Source organism: Poecilia mexicana, unplaced genomic scaffold, assembly GCF_051168715.1.
Source record: "Poecilia mexicana isolate PSO_F unplaced genomic scaffold, ASM5116871v1 scaffold_2, whole genome shotgun sequence".
Taxonomy (NCBI): domain Eukaryota; kingdom Metazoa; phylum Chordata; class Actinopteri; order Cyprinodontiformes; family Poeciliidae; genus Poecilia; species Poecilia mexicana.
Genome location: NW_028263371.1, coordinates 41,256,590 through 41,279,521, shown reverse-complemented (window position 1 = coordinate 41,279,521; position 22,932 = coordinate 41,256,590). Strand labels below are relative to the sequence as shown.

General features: G+C 35.5%; 1 protein-coding gene across 4 annotated transcripts; it reads right to left on the bottom strand.

The window, feature by feature from the left end:
• Positions 1–1,129: 1,129 nt before the first annotated feature.
• LOC106923049 (muscleblind-like protein 2a) lies at positions 1,130–22,453 on the bottom strand. Of its 4 annotated transcripts, XM_088016583.1 has the most exons (10): positions 22,293–22,452; positions 18,672–19,227; positions 15,002–15,166; positions 14,694–14,900; positions 14,322–14,576; positions 11,718–11,771; positions 11,208–11,364; positions 7,669–7,704; positions 7,006–7,100; positions 1,130–5,886 (listed from the first exon to the last, which is right to left on the bottom strand). In XM_088016583.1, the coding sequence occupies exons 2-10, from the start codon at positions 18,843–18,845 to the stop codon at positions 5,872–5,874; spliced, it is 1,158 nt and encodes a 385-aa protein (XP_087872709.1). In that variant the 5' UTR covers positions 18,846–19,227; positions 22,293–22,452; the 3' UTR covers positions 1,130–5,871. The 4 variants fall into 4 exon arrangements, with proteins under 4 accessions (XP_087872709.1, XP_087872716.1, XP_014851387.2 ...); XM_088016590.1 differs by lacking the exon at positions 11,718–11,771 and having other exon boundaries at positions 22,293–22,453; XM_014995901.2 differs by lacking the exon at positions 7,006–7,100 and having other exon boundaries at positions 22,293–22,451.
• Between the last annotated feature and the right edge of the window lie 479 nt (positions 22,454–22,932).

Genomic DNA, 22,932 nt, shown 5'->3' with positions numbered 1-22,932 from the left:
AAAAATTATTTGTAACCTTCTGAATAATCTGTTGAAAAATCTGTCAAATCCTTATAATTGCTAACCAGCTTCTTGCATGTTTTCAATTGGACAATACCAAGGTTAGAAAGATTCCTCCCATCACTTTAATTTTAAACTCCCTCCACAGATTCTTTATCAGGTAATTAAAAGTTTACTTTAGTGTAAATCTGCCAGAGGCAGGAGAATCATTTTGGGTTTAACTGTAACAAATATTTCATAAGCTCTTTAATGGGTTCTGGTTCTAGAGAGCTACCAGAAGATTATTAGTTTTCCCCATTTGGCCACGGATTACAAAACTTTCTGAAGCCTCCCTGCTGGCAATATCTGAGTGTAAATAGTTTCACCGAGTAAATCTACAATTAACATAAATATGGTAAATAAGTATTGAATTTGATTTTTGTTCCCAACATAGCAACGTGTTAAAAAAAACACACAGAAGAAAAAAGAAGCCATTTCTTCTTGTGTGTATTTGGGTCAATTGCTTCCCTAAAGGCACAAGAATTAAGCTAATCAGATAAACATTGTGAAGCTGGAAAGTATCTCAATGGAACGCACTTATGAAAGTGATTGTTCAAGATCTGGATTTCACAGTCTGCCCTGGTTCTTCCCAAAAAACTCTTCAAGGAGTTTTATAGTTGCCGGATTTTCCTGAGGTCCATGCAGATTCCTCACATATGGCTTGATTGCTTTGTTGCAGCAGTGCAGAGTGACATCTTAGAAGTAGGAAAACCCATCAATAAAGAGGGGAAAAGAAGACAGAAAAATGATGCTATCAAAAGTGCTGATCGGTTACCTTATGTTACAGTTTTAGAAGCATTTGCACCTGGAAGCTCATTTTTTGGGATAAGTACATTTTGTCTTAAAAATTTAGAGCAAAATAGCAAAACAAATAGAAAATCTGAGCACAGCATGGAGCTCTAAAGATCACAAACTATATTAATTTTTTCGACAATTCTGTATGGAAACTTTAAAAATATATAATTAATATGCCACTTAGCAGATAACCTTTGGAGTCCAAACTAAATTCTGATGATAATATTGATTTCTTTGGTCTGATATAGGGTCACAAACATTAAAATACAAGTATAAAAAAACAGATTGCACAGCATTGCATGTATATGACATTACTTTATTTGCAATATCTCAAATTTTACACAATTTTGAATTTACATGAACAAAACTGTCCACATGAAATGTATTATTATGCACAAACAACTCCCACCAGGATGCAACCTGATTTCACCAGAAAGGCTGCTTTAATAAGAGATGGCTAACTCTTTAAATGAATCATACACATTGCCAGGCTGATCAATCAAATAAACGTCAGGCATGTCAGTATGTCATTTGGGTTCGTCATACAATCTGCAATCACAACTCCAAACTTAACGAATATTAACAAAAACATCTGTCAAATTTATATCACTGAACAACGCAATAGTTTCAGAACAAATACAAACTCAGGATAGATCAAAGATAAGGCAAATATCACACATAAATCCTCTTAGTCATTTGACAGTTGCCAAAGTGCTGAAGAGAGGCGTTTCTTTCAGTAAGACTGAACATTCTTAATGTCCGAATCCTCATGTCTTAAATATCCAACCCTGAAACAGCCTCATGCGTATTCCTGCTAAGCTCTTAGTCCGTAAAAGTAACACAAATATTCAGAAATGTGCTTTAGATTTGAAAGTTGAATAAAAAGAAAAGAAAATCTCATATCCACAGCTAGTGACAAACTGAAGTTAAAAGGAATCATACTTTAAAATTGAATACAGCTGCTGAACTATTAATGCTTCAACATTGAATAGAGCAGTGTGTAAGAAATGCACTCACATCAGGGACTTTATATAAGATTTGAGATTCTCAATTAAAAGGGATGGGTAGATTTTTACTCATTTTATTCTTACTTTTAAAGACACTAGTAAGGTCTTGGGTTAGCTAATTTGGCTACGTATGCAGAAAGTTTTAGTGTTTTGGTCCACTGTAAATTGTTTGGTTCTGTAAATAAATTTACATATGCAGTTCCTTCCAAAAGTATTCACTTTTGTTGCATTACCAGTACAAGCTTCATAGTATTTTCATGGTTTTTATGTAAGAGACAAAGACAAAGTAGGGCATGATTGTGAAGGGATGCAGATTTTCACGCAGATTTAAGTCTGGACTTTGACTGGGAGACATGAATCTTGCGATAATCACTTGACTGTAGCTCTGGCTGTATGTTGAAAGTTACTACGTCCTGCTAGAAAGTGAACTCAACTTTAATCTCAAACCCTTTCCAGCATCCAACAGCTTTTCTTCCAGGATTACCCTCTATTTAGTTCATCGCATCTTCATTTGAACTCAGACCAGCATCCTCTCAGCTTAATGCTGCCATGACAATGTTTCAAAAGTAGACTGTATGTCCAGGGCAATATGGTAAGTGAGAATCCTTTTTCACAAAAGAAAATTATTTTGTAAACCACAATAAACCACAAATCAAGTTAAGAACGTAGCTTTTGAAAAACAAGAGGAAAATGATTGTCCAACATCCGTTCTAAGCATTTAAACACATTGGGGAAGTGACACTTCACTAATTTTGTCCTTTTTCATGCATAAATGCTACTGAAGAGTCTACCCTTGGCTGACAGCCAGTGATCTATCCCATCTCTGTGCTCTCCAGCACGAACGCTCCGGGGTGTGTTGATACCAAGAAATGATGTGAGTGAAGTGATTGCTGTAAATCGCTACATCACCCTTTGAGTCAGAAAGCTGGCTCACTCCTACACATGTCAGCTGACAGGGAGCAGTGACAACTTTCTGCTGTATCCCAGAGGCGTAACAGTGAGTGGACTGCAGCCCCCCACATGCCATTCTGGTCTTTTTACCCTACAGACAACCAAAAGGTGTCACAGTACGGCTTGAGTTGTTTCATGGGGGACTCTGGTTTTCTGCCACACATACAACTTTGGACGTAAGCCAAATGGTTACATTTCTTCCACATTTTAGCTATGTGCCATACTTGCTTTGTAACAAACTTCAAACCGTACTTTTTACGTCTTTCCACTCTTTGTCACTCTTACTTGAAGGCCAGATTTGCAAAGTGAAACATTAGTAGTTGCGTTGTCAAGATTCTCCCACTGAGGTCTTTGCAGATCCAAAGATATGAAACTTAGGAGGCCTAATTGTTACTGTTACGGTTTCTTTAGGCATACCAGAGCTTAAAAACAACTGCTTTCCATATACTTTTGATCTTATGTTAAAATAAATCAAAATCATGTATCCTTTTATGTCCACTTTGTCTTTGTTTATTAAATACCTGTAAAATACTGAAGTTTGTGGCTTTTTAGAACAAGAAAATTAAGGAATTTCAAGGGGTATGCATAATTTTGCTAAGTTTTCAATCACTTTAATTCCTGACATCCAATTAAATATCTTACTTTCTTTATTACACATTTTATTATTCTAATCTTGTAAAGATCTTTCTGAACCAACTCATATGACATACTCACGTGAAGCACTTTGTAACATTTTAAACGAAAGTGCTATACAAACAATCTGAATAGTCTCATTAAATCACAAGCTGTTTTAGTTTCAGACCTTTGTACAAGTGGTACAATGCACTTCTGCACATAACAAGCAACTTAATGGCCTTGTTTATACAGACATTCGTTGTCTCTTACAGGTAACAAGGCAGTGACGAGGACTGTATGTTCTCAGTTTCTTCTTTGTCCTGATTCTTTTATTGTAATAGGCTAAAACTACAAGTCAAGGTTTTTAAAGGAACTGAACAGATCCAAAGTCAGTTTAATAAATTACATTCATCATAAAATATAATAGGATACATTTTTAAGTGTCCTAAAACTAGCAAAATATCCATATGTACTTATTTTAGTATCAACTAATGAAGTGTAAAATGATTCAAGGAAGGTAAACAAACACAGAATCGCCAAAAGTTTGTAAGACACAGAACTAAAAGATGGAATAGAAAATACAAATATACAAGAGAGAAATTATTCTCTTAAAAGAAACAAATGACAGTCTGGCTGCTGTGATGGTTTAACCACACAAGTACATTTCACCAAAACAATTTTTACTTCTGAAATTCTATCAAACCAAAAAGTATTTTAACATAGTTTTTAACAATATAATTTTTAAACCTGGATATTAGGTCCTATGCACAGTACACACCTGTTTGAACGTCGGTGAGAAATTTAGTCAAGGACAAAACCTTATTTGAATTTCGAGAAAATACTAATGCACTGACATTGCACTGCAAACTACGCATGGAAATCTATCTCAAACATCAGTGACTTAATTAGTACATTACCGAAGTGATTTGCACACAAAACTTTTGAAGTATTCTCAGATGTCATTGCATGTACAATTCAGTAGCACTATAAAATACAGCCTGCACTTCACTGGATTTAGAGGTTACTTTGGAGGAACGCAGAGGTCATCCTTTCCTAAAAACTTGACACTTCCCTGGAACTTTTCCAGAACCTACCAGGTATTTTCCTGGAACCTTTCTGGATTTTCCAGGGTACTTTGTGGAACTTTCCTAGAACTTTCCAAGTTTACTTTTCAGGAACCGACACAAAGCTTGCTAGGTACTTCCTGGAACATACTGAATGTTTTCATGAGGGAGGTTGTATTTATGAGGTGGGTTGTATCTGGGTACCTATAAGGTACTTAGGACTGATTTGAGACATAGTAAGTTCAAGAAGAGTCACTTCAAAATGCTGCTCCTTTTCTATAGGAACTCAGTAAGTTTTGAGAAAGTAACTAATACGATTCAGGAAAGTTCCAGGAACTCAAAGTAAGCTCTAAGTTCAGAGAAAGTAACTTCTATACTTTTGTGAAAATATGGACTGTGTTTTGCAATTCTACCTACGATTGTTTAGGCACTTGTAACATTCAAACAAAACAGTTCTGACAATGTTCACACAACAACTTTAGTTTAAATATTAGCAGTTGTTTCCAAGCAATCTCTCATGTCTGTAGCCGCTCTTCCTATAGTTTAAACCATATCCTCTAAGCATCTTACTTGTAATATGAAGTTTATATTGTTAAAAGGACATAATGTTTTATGAGTGGGTCTACTATTTGACATCAGATGAATTATACAGCATTTCCTCTCAGCATAGAGCCTGTCTATGCAATGCAAAGGCACACCAGAAGGTGGAGCACTGATCCAGTTCTCTGGGGATCTCTCTGAGCATTTTAAAGGGATGTCCATAAGCCAGCTATCATTTTACACAACATGAGGTTCAAAGTTAGAATAAGTGCTTTCCACTGGTTTGTTAAATATATTTAAATCTGGCACTATGAAATTGTCATTAAAAAAAAACAAACTTTAATTAAATAGCACATTCAAGAAGATAAAAGCAATCTGCAATATAGGACCAACCTGACATTTCTGCGACCAAACTCAATGTTTTCAACCATAAATATCTACATACTTAAATGGTTTATAAGTAAGAACTCTATTAATTGTGTTAAGAATAGTTCAAAAGAAGATTTTTATATTGTATTTACACTGTTTTGTCTGCTGTTTGTGACTTCTCTAGTTGTAGTGCCTTTTTAACAGACCAGGTTACTGTACAATGTGTATAACGAGACAAAATGCTTTCATCCTTGACTTCAACAGAACCGGCAAAGGGGGGGGAACGCATCACGAAAAATTATTGAAAATGCATTGAACACAGGCGTAAAAGCGTGCACTTGCAGCAAATGCAAAGTAACCCTCATTTCAGTAGCAACTTTATTAACATGCAGGTTGTTGTATGCTGTGTGTGATGCTAGTAGACTGCTTGTACAGAGGTTGAAAAAGACCTTTAACTGCTGCGACGTGGCACTGACGTATGTTTCTGATGGTTACTTGAGGATGATCTGTTCCAAAAGCAGAAGAATAGTTTCAAACAACAGCTTTTTAAATAAGTTTTTTTTTTCTTAGCAGTACAACACTTTTTAAATGTCCCTCAACATTTAAAAATGTTAAATGTTGAGGAACATTTAACATTCCTCAACAACAGAGTCCTGCATTTTACAGGACTCTGTACCCTGAACCAAAAATTAAAGAAAAGCCTGTTTCAAAGAGCTGGTTGCTTTCATCTGCAACACAAAATTAAAGGCAATTATTTTCACTGTATTTATTCCACAAATGTATTGAGATAAAAAAAAAATGGGGGAAATAAATAGAAGTGAAAAAATATTGAATATGACACCATTTTAAAATATTTATACTGTTGACAGGTGAAACACAATGATGATCCAAACACATATCCAAACTAGTTTTGATTGGCCATTTTGAAAATGCATGGACTATGGATCAGTGCGGGTGTATGTCTATATTAGACCCTGTTTGTAGGAAGTACAATACAACTTTCGTTGGTCAGAGAAATAAAATCCTACTTGTGCTCTAATATCTTATTTTTGAATAATAACATGTTTTATGTCGTGTCTGTCCACCCAAAACAATGTGTCATTAAAAGCCAAAAATGTAACATGACATCGATGCTGTTGATGAGTGTGTGTAAATTTCTGTCTGTAACTGCACATTAAATAAGATTTTGAGTAATTAAAATCTGTTATTGTTATTATTATTCCTTTTGGCTTCACTCTTCGCAAAGTTACTGCAGGAGTCACAAAAAAATCTCAGTAAAAATGTAATAAACACATCATGCTCACAAACAGGACATTCACTTCTTAATATAACCTCTTGCTGCCGTTTAAGTCTTAAAAAGACGACATTGAACAAAGCACAAAACATGCAATAAAAACAATAAATACAACACTGTTAAGATTTCTTAAGAGGTGTTGTCTATAGTAAGGGAAAGGAATGAAATGCAGCCTAGCAGTTCTGCTGAAGGTCTACAGGTACACGAAGCTTTATGGCTGTAAAGCAAGCATGGCATCCCAATGCTGATGAAGCAACTCCCCTGATTTAAAGATGAAGCACTGATACAGAGCTCAAGGATTTACCACAGAAAGCTTTAAAAAGGAGCAAACCTGATTGGCTGGTGCTGTTGCTGCGTAGGGGACACTTGTGGCAGGAGTGGCTGCTGCAGAGACAGTAGCAGGCGTAGCACTGTACATCATGGGGACTTTTTCAGGAGGGGAACCATGGAAGCAATGAAAAGGGAGGTGGAGCGTTATGGTAACCATAGCAATGTTTCTCGTTCTCTGGCCAAGCAAATATACAATGAAAGTAGCGGCAAGCCATCATTGGGTTAGACCAGCAGATGGCATGTGATCACACGGCAAAGCAAGACAGCAAGGGAAAACATAAAAGGAGCGCTAATAAGAAATCTAATTAGGAAATTTGCTCAGAAATTGACAAATACCACAAGTGCACAGATGTATATAAAAAAAATACTTAAAATGTTTAAACTTTTAAATGTCAGGAATGCTGAACAAATTTCCTAATTCTTCCCAGTAGAGCATAGAAAACCTACAAACAGTGATGGAGTTTCAAAAATAACCATTTGGAATAAAAGAGGAAATTTTATACCCAAGGTTTTTATGATCAGAAAAGCACAAAGAATGTGCCATAAGAACTCGTGTTTCAATAAACAATGACGTTTTGGTTTTCTGGTGCTGTAAACAAATTATTTAATCTCTGTGTTATCTGTCGACTGGAGAACACAGTTTTAAGAAGATGAAATAACATACCAATGTTGTTAGCAGGAGTCATGCACAAGACAGAACCTGTGTGATTACAAAATGGGAAGAACAAACTCAGTTTGACCAACACATTAACATCAGTTTACACTGTTTAGTAAACAAACAAGAAAGCATAGGAAATACAGTTCATGTATTTATGTGTTTTATTTGTCATGCTGTAAATAAAACACCCAGATACATTTTTGATTATCTCATTTCCAATATATTTAAAGCTTATTTTGCTTAAAATGTTCTGCATTTATTTGGGTACCATCCCTCTGCAGTTCTCCATGTCATCAAACAAAATGTGTTTACTTGTATATTATGTTACATAAGACGTGTTTTGAACAAGTTCCTAGATCTGAGTTGGAAATAAAATAGGATAGCTACCAGTGTTGGAATTTCTTGAATGACAGCCAAAAAGTTCAGTATTCAATGTGAGGGATGAGAGCGTCAAGTTAAATTTGCAGAAATGAACAGTTTTACTTTTATTAGTATCACATTAAATCAGTCATATTGCCTAATGTCCATATCTGAAAATGCTCTTTTACTGTTTGAATCCATAGAGGATATCCTATCGAGTTGTTAGCAATAGTTACCACCATAATGAGAAAAGTCTGATTATTCATGTTGTTATCATTGTGTTCAAATGAGCATACAGATTTCCGATCATCATGTTCAAAGTAAGTAAAACCAAACAGGATGGTTTGCAGCAGTAATTGTTACTATATCTACATCAAACACTAATAAGATTTCCATTGTTGTACTTAGAACCATTCATATAAATGATATCAAAGTAACACAGGAAATACAAACATTTTTAGGTGCTTCATATTTTCTTTTTATAGCAATTTGTTGATCCTTGCTTATTACTTTTAACTAAAACCTCTTGGCTGCCAGCTAAAAATGCCAAATATTCTGCTGTTGGCTCCAAAAGCAAACAAGAGTCATCATGTCCTCACAGCAATAAAACAAACTTTGTTGACTGATGATGGTACTGTTCCTTAATAACAGAAAAAATGGCACTGTATTGCAGACCTACTATAATTTAATCTAGATTTCCATTAAGCATCCCAGAATATGTGGATGTTTGCAAAAAGAGTTTAAGAAATAGAAAAAACCCTTAAGACCAACAAGAAACCACCAAAAAAGACGCATTGTGGGCTTTTGTCACCTTTGTCAGCTAAACTTTGGATTTATTTACCAGCTCTTCATAAGCCCAGGTCCTTTTTTTAGCTGCTCCAAGGTCTTTTGGTCTGTTTTTGAAGTAATATTGCATGCCCACACTGCTATGTTGTATACTTTGTTCTGAACTAATCAAAAGGCATGGCTGAGATGCACATCTCTTGGTTTTAATGTGTTTTCAATGGGGACTGCACAGTTTGACAGTGGGGCAAACCTAATGAAACATGAACTGCTGGGATGACAGCCAGCTGTGATGAACGCTTATTACCTTTCCAGATGGAGGGGCGGCAACATTTGATTCTCTGAGATCACCGTTAATGGCATTTCTCCTTGGCATTGCACTAACACATACTGTACATAATCCAGAGGAACAAACTACTAAAATATCTACTTTTAAACAGCACTGGATTACGTTATTTGATCGACTGCACTGCTAGTACTATCCTGATGTCTGTTTGAGTACATTTAGTTTATTTTACAAACTGATTTTGGGTGTTTACTGAGTTAACATCACATGAAATTGAATATTTTTTATGTCCTGGTGTTTAAATACTTACAGCTGAAATAGATAATGTTCCCCATATTTGTATCACGGGGTTTCACGTTAAAGTAAATATCTCAAAGTAATTCATTTTTAATGTTCAATGGAAAAAAAAAATCAAACATTTTGGAAAACAAACGTCTTTTTTCCTCCTTTTGAAAAAGAGTTGCCGAGATTGAGAAGGTGAAACAGAAAACAACAATCCCTTCTGACATCCTGCAGATGTAACTTATAACATAGCTGACAGGCTGCTGCAACAACAATTTTAGTCAATATTTTTTGGATTTAGTAGAAAAATGACAGCTTATTCACTTGGCCCTGCCTCTTGCCATTTTCTCTTCCATACAGACAACTACTACTGGTTTTGCTCCTTTATCAAAGTATTGATTTTTGTTAATAAAAATCTTTGTTTCTGTAACCTAGTGTTACAAAAATGAACTTTAAAGTCATAAGTATCTCAGTATCTAAAGTTAAATCTTTTGCTCAGAAAAAGGCCTATTGAAATCATAGCAAATGCTAATAAAACTCAAGAACTGTTTTTTTTTATTTGTCAAAAATAAAAAAAAATTAAACCTTGAATCCTTTTGGAAAAACTTGATATATTAGACCCGTTTATTCCCAATATGACCTGCAAATGCATTCTTAGGTTTGAAAGACCACATAAAGTGTTTTTGACATCATGGAATCACTGAAACCCAGAAATGAGATACACAGTGCCTTCAATCGTCACTGTATTGACCTGGGATTTTATGTGAGCAACACTAGCAGCACATAATTGAAGTGTAGGAGAAAAAATGATATGAGGTGTTGCAAATTATTCATTAAAAAATAAAATCAAGGTGTAGCAAGCAATCCAGAGCAGTCAACTGCTTTAAAAAAATTACTATGAAATCAAATCAGTCTGATGTGACTTTGATCCATTTCAGGAGTTAAATTAATAAACAGACTTTCTATATAATTTAATTTTAATAAAAAAAATCAGAATGAAAGCTTTACAGGTTTGCTTGGTGCATAATAGTCAAACAGCATCTTGGAGATCAAAGATTAGCTAAACAGATTAAGTTATAGAAAAGTTAAAGCAAAGTTATGTTTCAAAACAATATCCCAAGCTTTAAGCATCTCACAGCTCTCTGTTCAGTCCAGCATGAAAAATTACTATTGCATGACTGCAAAAATATTGAATTGCAGGTGTCATTACAGGTTTAATGTGAGCAGTATTGCCATTGCAAAGGATATATCGAATGCAAATTTGCTGTACTATTATAGGTATTCACATTCCAAAAGCCAAAAATATATTTGATCCGATGGAAAGACTTTCAAAGGTTCATGGTAATTCTGAAGGAGCTGCAGAGATTCACAGCTCAGGTATAAAAATCTACAGAGAGAAAAATCAATTTTGACTCAATTGGAATATGAACCGAATGGCAGAAAACAAGCACTACGCATCACTGTGAACACACCAACCCCAGTGAAACACAACCACGCTTTGGGGATCCTCTTATTTAATTAGGATGGAAAGCTGATCAGACATTCAGTCAGACTTATAAGTATCCTAGCCGAGCCAAAGCTCAGACCTTCAGAACTATCTGAATATCTGTGCAAAAATGCTCCCATCCAATCTGACTGAGCTGGAGTAAAACTCATACCATGCTTGTGACACACTAATGTGTTGATTTATCACATAAAATCAAAACAATACACTTTAAATATTGTGGTTGCAATGTTCCAAACTGTGAAAAGATTCAGCGTATGAAATTTGCAAGGCACTGCATCTAAAGCATGTTAATAAAAGTTGTATTAACGTCTCTGATAAGAAGCTCACCTGCAGGATAAAATGCTGCCGTAGCCTGCTGCAACTGTGAATTAGCCAAAGCCTGCTGGTAGTGCAATAAACTGGGTGAAAGGAGACAGCTGGCCCAGCTGCTCTTCTCCAGGGCTGGTCTCTTTGGTAGGGGCTGCAGGACGCTGGGTGGGAAGGCCTGAAAAGTGACAGAAAGACATGTGAAGCCTTATAAATCCTCTCTCATTGTGTTCAACTATAATGTCTGCTCTTAAATTGCTAAAGAGTTCATATTTATATTCAAAACAATAATAAAAGATGGGGAAAAACAACCACAGTTGAAGCCTCAAGTTATGATGAGGATAAAATATTAACAAAAACAAAGAACAAATTTGATTGTTTAAGCATTTACTGATGGTGGCTGTGCACAGATAAGATGCTACACGAAGAAGCTGTAAATCACAAATGACAAAAATAAAAAAAGGTTTTTTTTTTTTTTTTTTTTTTTTAAATGACACAACAGCTACATGCAAAGCAAAAGGTGAAAAGTACCAGGTCTACAGCTGCCTCGAGGGGTCGCTTCATTGCTTTGGCGGTCGACTGAGTCTTTTAATAGCAGGCAGCGAGCACATGATGGCAGTGGGCCAATGGGGTTCAAGCGCATTAACATACAGGTAACAGCAAGAAGAGGTGCATCATGGAGGACAGCATTGTGGGAAGGTGAGAGGAGGGGGGAAACAAAAACAAAATAATCTGAATGCAGTATACCACATAAATATTCATGCACAGTAACAAAAACATATTCTAGGGTGACTAAATGATTAAAAAAACACGAAGTCAATTTGTTTTAATGAGTAGATTTAGCAAAGATTTACTATGATTACGTGTAAATACATATACCCTCAAAATGCACTTGATAGATTTCACTAGATTAGCTCAGAGGAGGTTAATATAATCAAAATGTAGTGAAATTAGTGGAGCTTTGCACGAATAGCAGAGTTTTAGACCTATTATGCCAATCTTATGGCTCTGAGAGAGGGATATAAATGAAAAAACACAGCAGGCACTGAAAATGTTACTGTTAAATGAAAGATGACTTGGTTTTATGAGAGCCAGCCCAAAGAAGTGCCACAAATCAACAGATGAAACATGCGTCCAGCGTCATAAAGCACAGAGTGGAGCTCCATTTACTGCATTTACTGCAAAGCTTTGGGTGGAATGATGGATGCCTCCTTTACATAAAAGTACATTAAAAGAATATAGCTGCTTTTGAGAGTAAAAAAATGAAGTCTATTAAACAAATATAGCAAATATATGCATAATGATGACAGTGAACCAAACAAAAACAGCTCTTTAGTGTCTCATTGCTTTGAAAAACTACATAAACTCTTGTATATGTCATATATCATCTTGGAATCACCTGCACTCTTCTCCTGACTAATACGCTCATGCAAATAGACCCTTTTGATTCTGTCTAACTTTAACTTGAGATAAAAAAAAAATGCAAATTAGAAATGTTAGAAAAATACCACATTCCTGGATAGTCTGACTCACTGTTATGATGCAGATGTGAACTCAGGAAGAGTGAATAATAAAAAAAAAATCAACCAAAATGTGCATTTTTGCTGAAGTTTGTGCAAATAGTTTTTTACACAGTTCTTTTTTTAAAAATTAGTTTTCTATTAATTGTTTACCTTTAAGAAAAATCATGTAAAAAAGTTTAGACAGGTTGTTTACATAAGAAACTGGGATTTAGGAGAAGCGTGTTTACTGTTAGGATCCACCGTACACTACATGACTGTACTGACTAAGCCTTTGCAGATGGCTATCAAGAAATACACATGCTCTAAATTTAGCATTGCGATGGAAAACAAAGTAGCTGTTATTATACTGGAAAGCTGTTATTATATCCAATCATGGTTCCACAGTATCTTCTGCAACAAAAGTGATACTTCTTTAAGCCTCGGAAATGCTGCTATGTGATTTTCTTTTATTCACCAATGTAAAGAGAAAACACTATTTTCTTTTGCATGACAAAAACAATAATTTCTTTACAACTTGATGTTCTTTTAGCTCATGAAAAAATATTAAAACTTTCTTTGGCTTATTTATGGGGAATAGAAGAAATTAAAAAAGAGACCAGGAAACGTTGACATAATGAAATGGCAACAAAGTCCACATTTTAAAGACAGCACATCCTGACTATAGATAAAAATGTAGACGGATTTTTTTTTTGAAAATCTATCCTTTTATTTCCAGTTTATAATTTTATTACACGTTTGGTTGGCCTATCGCATAAAATGATAAAATACTTTGAAGTTAGAAAATAACAAGTTAAAATGTGAAAAAGTTTAATGAGTGTTATTGCTTTTGAAAGGCACTGCATATTCAGCTGGTGAGATTTTCATCAATTCTACCAATAAGATACGCCTGCAGAAACACAAAACAATGATTTCAGTCAAAATTCAGTTTTTCAATTCAAGAATGATGAATATTTTTGAGTTTTTTTTTTTAAAAAACAGACTAATTTTAGTAACATGCAACATGTTATATTTTGATTTATTTTTTTTCGCAGTGAAAACTTTTGCAGATGCTACACATCAGCTATGGCACGCATTCGACAAACATCTACTGAAAACAAAATTTAAACCGTTTAAACAATTTGACCTAACCGGTCCCATATGAACACAACAACGAGTACTTTTGACTTCTGTGATGTGCATATGCTTGTCATTATCTCTTTAGTGGATACTGACATATATAATTACATTTTAGGTTTTGCAAAGCTTTTTTTGCTTACATTTGATTTGTTTTGTACTGGCTGTTCTTTTATTTAAGCAAATGTAACAAATTCCTTTTTGCCCTGTCTTATATGCGAACATATTTCTCAGTTAACAGAATGTAGCAGAGCATGCTGTGTAAATTGTGCAAGTGAGGTTGTCTGATGGCATATTGGAAGATGTTAACAATAATGCAGTGCATAACGGTCATGTTTTATGGCGCCATGTAGCAGGAGACTCGTATCAATTGCAAAGAGATTTTCAATTCAGATTTTCTCTGCTTGAACTACCGGATCTCACTGGCTGAGACGCAGCCTATATGCTGTCACACAGTGTGGAGGCGACTGATGAACTTGAGTAAGAGACTCTGTCTTACCATGGCTGCAGCTGTGACCTGGCCTGCCACCCCGGTCTGACTGACTTGCTGTTGACTGGATTTGATTTTGGCCTGCAAGTGTGCAGGCGGGTGAAAATACTTGCACTTCTCCCTGGAGCAGCGGCTCTTGATGTAGTCCATGCAAACAGTGACTGTATTATCGGTGGTGTCAATCATTGGGCTGTCAGTGGGATGAGCAAAGCGGCAGTCTGTCTCCCCTCTCGAGCAGTTGCCCCGCTGAAACTCCCGGCACACCTGAAAGAAGTTATTAAGATGGAGAAAGGAGTTTAGCTGCAGCCCATTACGAGCCCCAGAAGTATTAATGTGTAATGTGTTTTTATATAAAATTAAACTTCCCGGAGCTTTTAATACCTCTAATTTGTCTGCGCGCGGCAGCTTCTGTGATGGAGAAGAGGAAGATGAGGAAGAGGAGGAGGAGGAACACTGGACCGTGACAGCTGAGCTGCCAGGGACAAGAACCGGGGTGCTGGAGAGGATGTCTGAGGGAATGAGACTCATTCCATGGTTCAAAGGGGTGATATATGACCCATAACCAAGACTGGTATTAGTGCCGAGTCCCTGTGGAGCAGAAGATGTTGACAACGACGGCAGAGGACCTGTGTTACATTTTAGTCACGAAATAAAAGTACGTTGTTGCCGAGTCATTCTAAGGATCTCACCATAGGCTGCAGACTCGGTCCAGGGATCATCAGCTGCATCTGCTGAGCAAGCACAGCAGCGGCTGTCTTCTGCTGGATGAGGTTGTTGCGCCCATTTATCTCCAACTGGGTTTTCAGGTGAGAAGGAGGATGGAGGTACTTGCAGTTTTCTCTTGAGCATCTGCCCTACATTGGGAGAAAAGCCAGAAAGAAACTAACAATAAACACAGAAGCTGTCAAATTTCCATTTGTATTCATCTTGTTAATGAATACAACTATTGATCTTTGACAAAAGAAACTATGCACTTAAAATACACTCATATAAAAGCATCACCCATTTTACTAAATGGTATAAAAAATACTTCAATTATAATTGTTTAATAACTAAACACTAAGACATGTCAGGCATTATAGCAATATGACTAATACAACTGTAGAGCAGCTTTATTTAAAGCCAAAAAATGGAATGTTTTAAATACGTCACATCTACTATCTCAGTGGTAAGTTTCAGAAGTGTTTCTGATGCAAAGAAAAATGTCGTAGGTCCCTGAAACTCTCATATTACAACTTTTCATTGGTTTGTGTTACAAGTTGCATCAATATTTTTTTGACAAAAATATCCAATCATGTGCCACTTTGCATAGATTCTTGATCAACCTGCCTCATCCTTAGACATGAAATTTATGCTCTGCAAACCTAACATTTCACCATATTAGGAAATAATTGGGCAGAGCATGTTAACATCAACATTAATGACATAAATAGCCACAGAAAGGCTTCCTAAAATTTGTCTGTTTGTTTGCCTGGTTGGTTGGATGGATACATTCAGTCTTCTTTTCCAGTAATGTAGAGCAGCCAAATTTGTCTGAGTTGTTATTTTTAATGTAGATATGAAATTACATTTTTTTCCTCAGTTTGAGTTTACAGAATTGTTTTAAGCATCTGTCTCTTAAATGCCTCGATGCATCTCCTAAAGCTGAAGGGTAAAGTCATCAAAACAACAGGATAGGTTTTGCGCATCAACAACTCTGACAAGTCATGAGATACCAATGAGTCAAAATCAAAGCCTGAGCACATTCCTCTTACAGCAAGTTGGGTCTGTTAGGACACATTTGTGCAGCATCAATAGTAATTGCCTGGAATTTAACAAATTATATGGCCATAGCGTGATGAAGACAGTTAAACATTACAAAAAAAGTATAGGTAAAAATATCTTCCTGGGTAGTCAAAGATGATTATTAGGGGAAAAAATGTGGTAGTTTAATATTATTTATCTTCCCTCAAAGCCAAATTTCAAAGTTTAGACTCAGTGGCTTAAAAGGAATCTTCACTTAATAATACATTCCTTCACTTGGTCAGTGCAAATTCTAGCACTACAGTTCCCCTCAGTAAATCTATAGGAGTCAGTGGTTCATAACTCAAGTTCGAAAGTTTAACGTGGTGAAGAAAATCATACCTCAAGCATTTTTACAGCAGCAAGAACACCTTGCTGCCTAAAGAAGTAAAGTATCGTTATTTATAGTGATTTGCTCTACAGACTTAAAATCAAAAAGCTTAAAGTTTGGCTGCTAAGCATGCAAGACTGGAGAATATACAATTCATTTTGCATTCATTTAAAGAGCTAGTTCCAAGTTCACAAGGTAACAATAAAGCAGAAAGAGCGGCTCTACAAAAATGACAAGTATTCACTTCAATGGCTGACCTCAGTAATTTAATGAACTCCACTCCACTAAAAAAATTTTTTTGCTAATATCTAAAGCTGATATTAAGAAGAATTAAAATAAAGTACACAAACTCTGTTAAACACAAAGAGAACGTGATAAAATTACGTTAAAAAAGAAAAAAATGTCTGTGGCTACATTTACAGATGTGTTTAAAATAATCTAAGCATTATTCCAATTCCCCTTTTCAGATAACAAAATAAGGGGTCTATTTTCTGTTAATGCTTTTAGCCTCTCGACCATAAGGGCACATTGGAGCAGTTCATAAAAGTAAAAGGAAGAGCTCAAGCAAAGACTCAACATGAGAATAATCCCAGGAGCAAGCTGTACTGGACGTGCAACTAAACGTGTTAGAGTGGATTAAGGCAGAACCGGCTCCATGCAGGCAAAGAGAGCAAGGATAAACTGGCTCTAATCCAATTGGATGTGAGATTAATTATTTTAAATATAACCAAATAAAACAACATATGGCAGGTATTTTGTCTTTTTAATGGAAAATTGCTTGATTGTTTGGGATTTTACATGATATTTGAGAGGACGGTGTTCTAATTTAGGGTGGTTTTGATTTTAAGTGTTTGGAAGTGTCGGCATCTTAATCCGGTGAGGGACTTTGAGAAATCTTCATTAGGGAAAATAAACACTGAAAATGGACAGGATTATTTCTGTGTTATTAAAACCTTAAGGGGAAGATTATAATTACTTATCTTATTAAGTGTCAGTTGTTTGATCAGTGCTTTAAACTAAAGTCAACTAAGACCCTACATATTTATTACCACCTCTGATAAAGAAACTTGAATCTTTTATTGGATCAGTACAATCTCATTTTCCTGCAGTTCTATGACAGCAAACTTGGAATATTTTTATTTTACCTCACCTCCTTTTTCCTTTTTTTTAACTTATAAATCTTCCTTTCTTCAATGGCGTGTTCTCTTATTGTTCCCATTTTGAATAACTGCAGAGGAATTGATCTGACTGTTTGACACCTCATGCAAACAGGAAATCAGATGGCAAATTAAACACTCTTACATATCTTTACCGACTTAACAAGGGTCAAATGAATAAAAGCTTTAAGGGGAATCCACATCAGAGTGCTGCACTGAAAAAGACTTTAGAAGATCTCAGTTAATATGATGGACTAACAACTGTTATGGAAAACTGTGAATTAAATTGTATTTAATGTAATAGAACAGGCGAATTGATCTCATTCTACTAGAAAAAACAGCCACTAAAAGAAGATATAAAGTATGAAAAAGCTTTAAATCTCGTTTAAGTTCAAAGTTTTTAAATGGTGTATTTAATTCAGCAACTATTAAAGCTACTGCAAATAGAAATATCAAAATGTTTCCATATTAAAGCAAACAAATTTGATAGTTTTACTTCAAATGGTAAGTTTTGGTAGCAAAGCAGTTGTTATGAATCACATCATTTCCAGTCAAATAATGTATTGGTTAGCCAATAGTGGCAGTGGCATAAGGTAAACATGAGACAAATATATAGGGGAATGTTTCTGCCATAATTCGAGAGCACACATTTTCAGTTTGAAAGCAGGACTTCGTGTCTTTCTTCTCAAAACTTGTTATGCTTGTACTCAAAACTTCTGCTCTCTTTCAAATATTCAGTGTGCTTGCGAGTCATTTTCGGCTGGCCCTTGGAACAAAAAAGTACCGTCGCCTGGCAACCTTTCAGCCAATAGAATGAAAGTGTTGTACTGGATGTGTTTGTTTTCTTCTACTGGGTGTGCCTGTGTGGCTACTATTGATTGTAGCAACCTGCGCCGCTATCTATCTAGAATGTGTGCTCTCGAAATATGGCAGTAAAATTCCCCCATACAAATAGGTGAATGTTAACCATATACACTTAACAACATGACAGTTTACTACTAACTGTTAATTCTGATATTTTTTCAATCAAACTGTTCCGTTATGGGTGAGTTTCACTTTAGATTAAAGAATCAATGACATATATCTTACCTTCAAAGAATCAAAGCAGGCAATGACTCTTCCATTTTCCACCTGGCAGCTCTTGGGTGGATGTGCAAATTTGCATTCCTCATCACTGCGTGAACAGTTTCCCCGCTGAAACTGGCGACAGACTTCCAATGTCAGCCATTTGGTGTCTCTAACTGAAGACATATTTAGCGCCATGTCCAAGAGGTTTCACCACACAGTAAATGTTAAATGTCAACCCACGGTTCAAAGAAATCCCACAATAAAAGCTGGAGATTAATACAACATGTAAGTGTAAATGCAGCTTTGTTCTTTACTTTTTTTCAAAGAATCCACATCCAGATGTTATTTCAGCAAAATATTCTTAGGTCATTTTCTTCTCTCCGTTTCTTCTTCTTGTGGCTAAAGTTCAGTAATCTTCTTGGTGCTGAACGTGTGCAGACTTGCACCAAAAGGTTTGCTGTCGAGATTTCATATGTTAGTTCTTAGATTGGTCTTTAAAAACGGAGCATAGGCCAGCTATGACTGGGAACCAGCTTCAGACGGGGGTTGTCTTCTCAAAGGCACTTCTTTTGCTGATCTGAAAGGGAAAAAAAACACAATTAAAGCTAAAATGCCTTCCAGTAAAAGGTACAATATGCTTATTTAAAACTAATAATTTTAGGTCATTTTGAAAACTTTTTCAAATATCTTAATGTGGTTGTTTTGTTTCTGTTGTTTCATTTGCACTGTTGTTTCACTACAAAACAGTCAAATTAAAAAATGTTCATGTTCCTTCTTTTAATAAATAAAGGAAAAAGCTCACTAGTTACTCAATGAATAATTGATACTAAGAATTAGTCTTCTCTAGGTCTGCCTTAATAAGCAATAAATGAATTAGTAATAATTGTATAATAAATTTAAAACAAGCTCAATAATTTTCATTTGCATGATTTATCAATTTCCAAACTGATGTCAAAAGTCTTCAGTCTGGTGAATTGCTTTCAACTTTATTATTTGAACAACAATTTTGTTTACAGACTTTTTTTTTTTCTTTTTTGTAGTTTCAGTTGTTTTGTTTATTTATTTTGGACATATAAAATATATTCCAGTTCCAATCTTAAATGTTCATTATAAGTTAAAGTTTGTTGATCTTTGAGAATGTGTTCTTGCATTTTATCCCATTACCATGATGAAACTTGAAAATGATCGCAATGACTTCTGGGACAATTTATCGTCCAGCCAAACTTACTATTGTGACAGGCCTAGTCCCATCTGACATGAGGCAACGTATAGATTTCTCCTTTCACACTGAAATGTTTCAGATCAATAAACAAATACTGATATCAAACTAAACGTGTGAAACTTTTCCTAAAGGGATTTTCTGCTAGAGAGCAGATTTCCAGGTTCGATGAGATATCGTTCAGTTTGTGAAGAACAAAAGCAGCATTCGGCCACAGGAACAATTTTGAGACACTTTAAGAGACTGGCAGTTGTCATCCATTCATTATTTTCTTTGCTTTGGTGTGTGATGCTTTGCTTTTTCAGATCATCAGCCTACTTTATGTTAACAGACAGGCTTTAATTAGGTCATTTCTTGATGCCGATACTGAGTTTGAGAATAAAGCATTCTCCTTCTCTGGTCCCTCCACCTGGAACATGGTTCTGGTCAAACATGGGAAGTTCCAGCTTTTAAACAAAAATATTTGAAAACATGTCTGAAAGCAATCAGAAAAACTGCCCTGCTGATATTTTATGGAACTGATCTTCAGAAGAGTTTAGTGGATTGTATTATTACTGTTTTTATGTTTTGTTGTTGATGCAACTGGTCTCCCATGCAAATGAGACAATGAGTCTCACAATGGCAAAGGATTTATAATAATAATAATAATAATAATAATAATAATAATAATAATAATAATAATAATACAAGTTGTGCCTAGTGACACTGAACTCAGCGTTCCCAAATTATGACTAATCACAGCCAAGTCATTATTGTTAATTGTTTATGAACAATTTAACAATCATTGTAAAAATGATGATTAATAAATGAAGTCATTAAAGGTCTGTCTGCACAAACAACAAAAGACAATTCATGAGACAAGAATCAGAAAATCCTATTTTTAACACCAAGGTATTCCAAGGTCTAGAAAAGTAATATTTAAAACAAAACAAATCTAATTACTCAACACACGAGTCCAAAGTCCTTTCAATGAGACACCAGAAACGGGTCTGGAGGGACCTGAAATTGCGCCACTCCAAATGTACAGCAACATACAACGCATACAAGATTAGGGTGATGGTCAAGAGTCGCCCAGTCCATCATCATAGATAAATCATTAAAATACCAGTGGGAATTTGTAAAAATCTATTCAGGAAGTATAGGAAGGGTTAGACTGAAGATTTTTCCACTGATTATTCAGAAGGTATTATTTATTTTCTACATGACATTTTCAGAAAAATGTTAACAATAACAGATTTATTTACAAACCTATTCTTATTTTACATCTTTACAAAGATGCCTATCTTTTTTCAGGTATACATTAGATAATTAAATCATTTTAGTATGTAGGAATAATAGTTAATAAACATTTTATTTTATGAAACATTGAATCCATACAGATCTAAACCCATATTTAAATGTATTTGACATTTTCCATCCTTAACGAAAACACCTACAAAATATGCTTAAATTATGCTAACTCTACTACAATTTATGCATCCACAAGGCGCCTCTCTAATTAAAGAAATGCTTAGCACAGTAATTATAAAAATCCAACTAAACATCGGTAATATTTTTTTCTCTTTGATCTTGCTCACAGCATTATTTAATTATCTTTTGAGAGAGATTACAAATATTCTAATGTCTAACTTGACAAAGCTACACATTTCACCTACATAACAACAGATGTTTTTAGGCCACACTTCCTCATCAAACATTAGCTTGTTGAATGACGCGCACAAAGCCTCAGCTGTTTATCTGCTCGACCGTGTAGCTGAGTAGAGACATGACGATCAATTAATCAATACCAGTATGTGAATATTTCCGAGCTCCAATCTATAGTTGGCGTACACGTGTGCCAAACCTTCGGTTACTGTGCCATTCTACTTCAGCAATACATACTTTTCCTTGTACACTAAAGTTTAAAGGTCAAATGCGGCGCTCTTCCAGGTCTGTTGATTACATTACATGAACATCTGGCCAGAAATCCTGACTCCAAGTACGCCACGCCTTATGCAGATAAGAGATAGTAACGAGAAACATAAACACCCGACACTGGAACAGGAAGAGAAACCAGAGTTAAATCTGTACAGTAGATCTACGACGAAAGAGGTGGAAAATCTTGGTAGTTGATTGCACCAAATGATTCACAATTATTTACTTCATGAAACTTAAATCTTTGTTTCTCCGTCAGAAGAAAAGATCGTGCTCAGACTTTAAGACAGACCTCTGATGTTCTTCCTCTTTCTTTTTAGCAACCGTCTGTGAAAAACCAAAGCATACAGCAGCAAATTCCTTTAGGCGCAAGTCAGGAAACGGGTCAAAAAAAGGCTGCCTCTCTCACTCCATGCAGCTCTAAACTGCTTTCTGAAGCTGATAATGAAAGCTAGGAGAACATTTTCAGCTGCCTGGTTGTTACAATCGTGACAGTTAAACACTCTTACCCTCTCCTTCCTGTCCCACCGACTCACAGACTAAAAACTGGATTTTTTCCCCCCCAAACAGTCAAAACAAACTGTCTGCCAGGCTCTGACTAAAACATTTCCAGCCACCCCCTTCCTGTCTGTGTGCTGGGCTCTGGAAAGACCCTCCCAGTCTGAAACCGTCCAATAGGAACGTGGCAGCAGATCCGCAACTGGAAAAACTTCCTGCTAACCGACTTATACCTTTAGTATGACTACTGGAGACCCATATTTACTCATTGAAAGCACACAAAAAAGCACTGGCTCGAATATTTTTAATATTCTAACATGTTCTTAAAGTTAGTTACTTCGCAACCAGGCATGTGTCACAAACTGTATTTTAATTAAAGCCTATCTAAATTACAACTCTATAAAAGGCAAGCTTTAATTTCAGATAGGTTTATTTCTAATGTCAAAATCGTATGAAACTGTGTTGCTCTCTTATACATGTATGTATTATGTACGTATAAACTTTTGAAAAGGAAACCACATTAATGCCTCAGATTTTTTTTCATCCTGGTCTTGAAACTTTAATTTGTTTCAAACCTTACAGTAAACTTTGACCATGTTTTGGATGATTTTTGTTTTATTCTTAGGCCACAAAGCAGTTCAAACATATAGT

Excerpts from the sequence above, each read along its gene's own strand:
- LOC106923049 (XM_014995901.2), bottom strand. The coding sequence starts at position 18,845 with ATGGCGCTAAATATGTCTTCAGTTAGAGACACCAAATGGCTGACATTG. Across the intron at positions 14,577-14,693 it reads CGCGCGCAGACAAATTAGAG|GTGTGCCGGGAGTTTCAGCG; the intron begins GTATTAAAAGCT and ends AACTTCTTTCAG. Across the intron at positions 11,365-11,717 it reads TCGAGGCAGCTGTAGACCTG|GCCTTCCCACCCAGCGTCCT; the intron begins GTACTTTTCACC and ends GTCACTTTTCAG.